The sequence below is a fragment of the Aricia agestis genome, chromosome 5 (assembly GCF_905147365.1).
Source record: "Aricia agestis chromosome 5, ilAriAges1.1, whole genome shotgun sequence".
Classification (NCBI taxonomy): domain Eukaryota; kingdom Metazoa; phylum Arthropoda; class Insecta; order Lepidoptera; family Lycaenidae; genus Aricia; species Aricia agestis.
The window spans coordinates 6773314-6777691 of record NC_056410.1 but is presented as its reverse complement, the minus strand read 5'-3'; the positions used below and the strand labels follow the sequence as shown (position 1 = coordinate 6777691).

The following is a 4378-nucleotide window of genomic DNA, read 5'->3' as shown; positions in this document are numbered from 1 at the left end:
AAAAGTATTCAATGCCCTTTCCGTTTTTCCTTTCCTTTTAAGTATATTCATGCCATATTTCAGCAAATTCATTATCAGCCCGCGACACCACAACTGCGACCCTATTTCGCGTCTCACGGCTCATGTACTGTCCTAAAAGGATAATCTCATTTACGGCAGATAAAACATTGCTGTGGAGAGCAGTCGCCAGTCGTAAGGCACTGGCGTGGTATATATGCGTCGATACCTACATCTTCTTATACTTATACTAGACGTTCCGCGCGGCTTCGCCCGCGTATATTAGATATTTCACAGACAAATAATTAGTCCACAAAAAATAGCCTATGATCCTTTACGTGGTCTACTTCTTATCTGTGCCAAACAATAGAAAAATTGCTGCAGTAGTTCGTGAGATAAGCCCTTTTTAAAAAAAATCCCCCGTTTTTTCCACATTTTCCCCTACTTCTTCGCTCCTATTAGTTTTAGCATGATAAAATATTATAGCGTATAGCCTTCTTCGATAAATATGCTATCTAACACTGAAATAATTTTTCAAATCGGACCAGTAGTTCCTGAGATTAGCGCGTTCAAATAAGCCCTTTCAAATAATGTCCGACCGTTTTTTCCACACTTACCTCTAGTTCTTCGCTCCTATTAGTCTTATCGTGATAAAATATAGCCTATAGCCTTCCTCGATAAATGAGCTATCTTACACTGAAATAATTTTTCGAATCGGATCAGTAGTTTCTGAGATTAGCGCGTTCAAACAAACAAACAAACTCTTCCGCTTTATAATATTAGTAAAGATAAAATTCTCCTGTCTACCTGTACCTACACTACTCCTCCGAAACGGCTCTGTTTTTTTACCAAATTTTATATGCATATTCAGTAGGTCTGAGAATCGGCTACTGGCTACTTTTTATATTGATAACATAAAGTTAATATACCTAGGGGAATAGAGCAACAAAATAAAACGAAACAGCTAAGGCTATACGCTATAATATTTTATCATGCTAAAACTAATAGGAGCGAAGAAGTAGGGGAAAATGTGGAAAAAACGGGGGATTTTTTTTAAAAAGGGCTTATCTCACGAACTACTGCAGCAATTTTTCTATTGTTTGGCACAGATAAGAAGTAGACCACGTAAAGGATCATAGGCTATTTTTTGTGGACTAATTATTTGTCTGTGAAATATCTAATATACGCGGGCGAAGCCGCGCGGAACGTCTAGTATAAGTATAAGAAGATGTAGGTATCGACGCATATATACCACGCCAGTGCCTTACGAAAACAGCTAAGTACCTTCCAGCAGCTTGGTTAAGGGGCTCCGGGAACTAGAAAGACCAAGACTCTCCGTCCAGGCGGGCGGGCAACAGTGTTGCCGACTCTACTGTTTTAACGTCTGTGGTTTTAACAGTAGATATTCAGTTATCTAAGTACTTTTTCTTCGAATTGTAATAATAATAGTTTATTACATATTGTGGTACATGAAGAATACAAATTATAATAATGTTCATTAACCTCTTACTCCCCAGTGCTGCTAAATGTTCATTAAACTATAACGATTAAAGTGCTGCTAAAAAAAACTCTACAGTATCATATTGTACCTGTTTTATACGATTTAAAAAAAATATTGTCAGTGTCAACTGTCATGGTCAGCTGTTTTGAATTTTGCTTTGTGTCAAGTAAGCAAAAAAACATTATTTTGGCTATTCGTGTTAAATAAGACATTAAATTTCTATTTAATAATAATTAATAATAGAGTTAACCATTATTTATAAGTAGGGAACATTTCAGATCTTACATAGGAAATATAATTTACAGTGATGGCTGTAATTCTTGGCGGTGGCCTGGGCGGCTTATCAACAGGTTACTATTTGTTGAAGAATGGTTTATACTGCAACAATTTAAAAGTATGTCTTCTAGAAGCCACCGACTACTGCGGGGGGTGGATCAAGTCTATACGCACTAAAGATTACATATTCGAACAGGGCCCTCGGACGATCAGACCAAAAGGCCCAACAGGACTAAATACTCTGAACATGATGCAGGATTTAGGACTCAGCGAGCACGTATCCGCTATAACTCCCGATCACCCAGCAGCTAAAAATAGAATGATATATGTCAACAAAAGTTTACACCTTCTGCCATCAAGCTTAAAAAGTGTTTTCAAAAAAAACGAACCATTTTCAAAACCTCTAATATACGCCGCATTGAATGACCTCACACAGCCGCACAAGTCTTTGAATGAGGATTCAATTTACAATTTTGTTGAGCGAAGATTTGGGAAAGAAATAGCTGACTATGCCATATCTCCAATGATTTGTGGGATATGTGCCGGTGATGCTAAAGAAATTTCAGTAAAGTTTTTAATGAAAACTCTTTTTGAATATGAGCAAAACCACGGTAGTGTTATCAAAGGAATGGTCAAGTCCATATTCAAAGAAAATAATAATGGCAATTTAGAGATGAGTGAATTGGCAAAGAGAGCAAAAGAAGAGAGATGGAATGTTTACTCTTTGAAAGGAGGTCTACAAATTTTCCCAAAAACTCTGATGAACTATCTCAAAAATAAAGATATAGATATACAATTGAATAGTAAGGTGGAGGAACTGGAATTTGTTGACTCCAGCTTAGTAAAAGTGAAAAAGACTGATGGCCAAGTTTTGGACGCCAGTCATGTGTACTCTTCAATACCATCTCATGTTTTAGCTAAACTTGTTAATAAACAGCACCCCGAACTTGCTGAACATCTGAAAGGAATACCATTTGTGACTGTGGGAATTGTAAATTTATATTTTGCAACAGACAAACCTCTTGTGTCTCCTGCATTTGGGTTCCTAGTACCTCCACTAGAGAACTCCCCAATACTAGGTGTCGTATTTGATTCCTGCTGTATACCAGACCAGAATGGCACAGTCCTGACTGTCATGTTAGGAGGTAGATGGTTTAATGAAAAGTTTGGCCCCGACATTACAAAAGAGGAGCTTTATAATATAGCAATGAAGGAAATAAAATCAATTCTCAAGATAGAGGAGAAAGTGGCAGCTTTTAATGTTAGTATTTTAGATAAATGCATTCCACAATATGTTGTAGGACATTATTCGAGGGTCGACAAAATAAGGGAGTATGTACAGAGCAAGAACCTGCCACTGTCATTGGTCGGTAGCAGTTATGATGGTGTGGGAATAAATGATGTTATTTACTCTGCAAAAGCTCAGGTTGCACAAGATTGCGGGCAACAATAAAGTTAGGGGTTAGAACCTACATTGAACTATATTTTGGGATTTTTAAGGTGAAAACTGGAAAAGAAGAGTTAAGATAAAAATATAATATTAATTTTATCTTCATCATCACTGCATTCAGAGGGAGTTGTTACTATAATGGGAATAACAATGCAATATGTTATACAATTAAGTTTTTTGCAGACTGACATTGTGAATTGTGATATTTTATGTTAATGTTTGTTTATTTATACTAAAATTGTTAAGAAATTGCTGCTTTTTTCAATATTTGTCTTTAATATTATTATTAATTAGATTTTAATAATATGCTCTATTCATATTGCTATGTTTATTATAGTCTTTTTCCCCCCCTGGTATAAAAAAATGTTTGCGGCCCCACCAGTCACCGCCCATTGGTAATTTAGGTAAATTACATATTTAATTATTGCTTTGTTTAATTAAGATTTATCATAACACTATCAAAAGTCAAAGGTTATTAATTGTTCACGCCCGATAGTTAGTTTGCTATTTTTATCTATCAGGCGTTTGATTATTTAAGATATTTTTACGTCATGTATAATTATTGTAGAATTGACGGTAGAAAATTTTTTTTTTTTTGCCATACTTCTAACTGCGACTTTCGCTTCAACACAAGTTAAATATTGTAATAATTCAGATTATATCTTCTAAATTCATTTTTTCGAGTTTCTTTTGGAAATTCCATATCGTTCCCTACGAGACGAAACATTGGCGACCGTGACAGGACAGTACAATTCCCAAAATTGTACATCCGGACTTTGGACTTCGTGTGAGAACAAAGTACTTGTACCAGCGAACACAAGGCTCCACATCGGCTACGTGTCATCGCACAGCATCGTCTTCGTTGTTCCTGCGACGGGTAGTTCGGGCCGTGGAGTAATTCAGGAAGACGGGACACATTGGACCTCGCCGGGCAGTGACGCAGCAAAAGCATCACCTCGCAGCATTAATCCCAAGATAAGTGCCCTGCTATTTCCTCTTCACTTTCTAAACAGCATCCTTATACCAAATTATCCATATTTTCCCCAAAATCAATTCAAATAGCTTTCACCTTGTGACTACGTGTCGGTTCGTGTAAAACTTATAAGTCCTAGATATTAAAAATCTTTGATTTAAATACGATAACAATCTATTAT

At 36.3% G+C, this 4378-nt stretch overlaps 1 protein-coding gene across 1 annotated transcript; it reads left to right on the top strand.

Moving 5' to 3' along the window:
• Positions 1–1643: 1643 nt before the first annotated feature.
• LOC121726893 (protoporphyrinogen oxidase-like) lies at positions 1644–3339 on the top strand. Its single transcript, XM_042114536.1, has 2 exons — positions 1644–1664; positions 1804–3339. Coding segments are annotated over exons 1-2 (1425 nt in total). The 5' UTR covers positions 1644–1663; the 3' UTR covers positions 3228–3339.
• The last annotated feature ends 1039 nt before the right edge of the window (positions 3340–4378 follow it).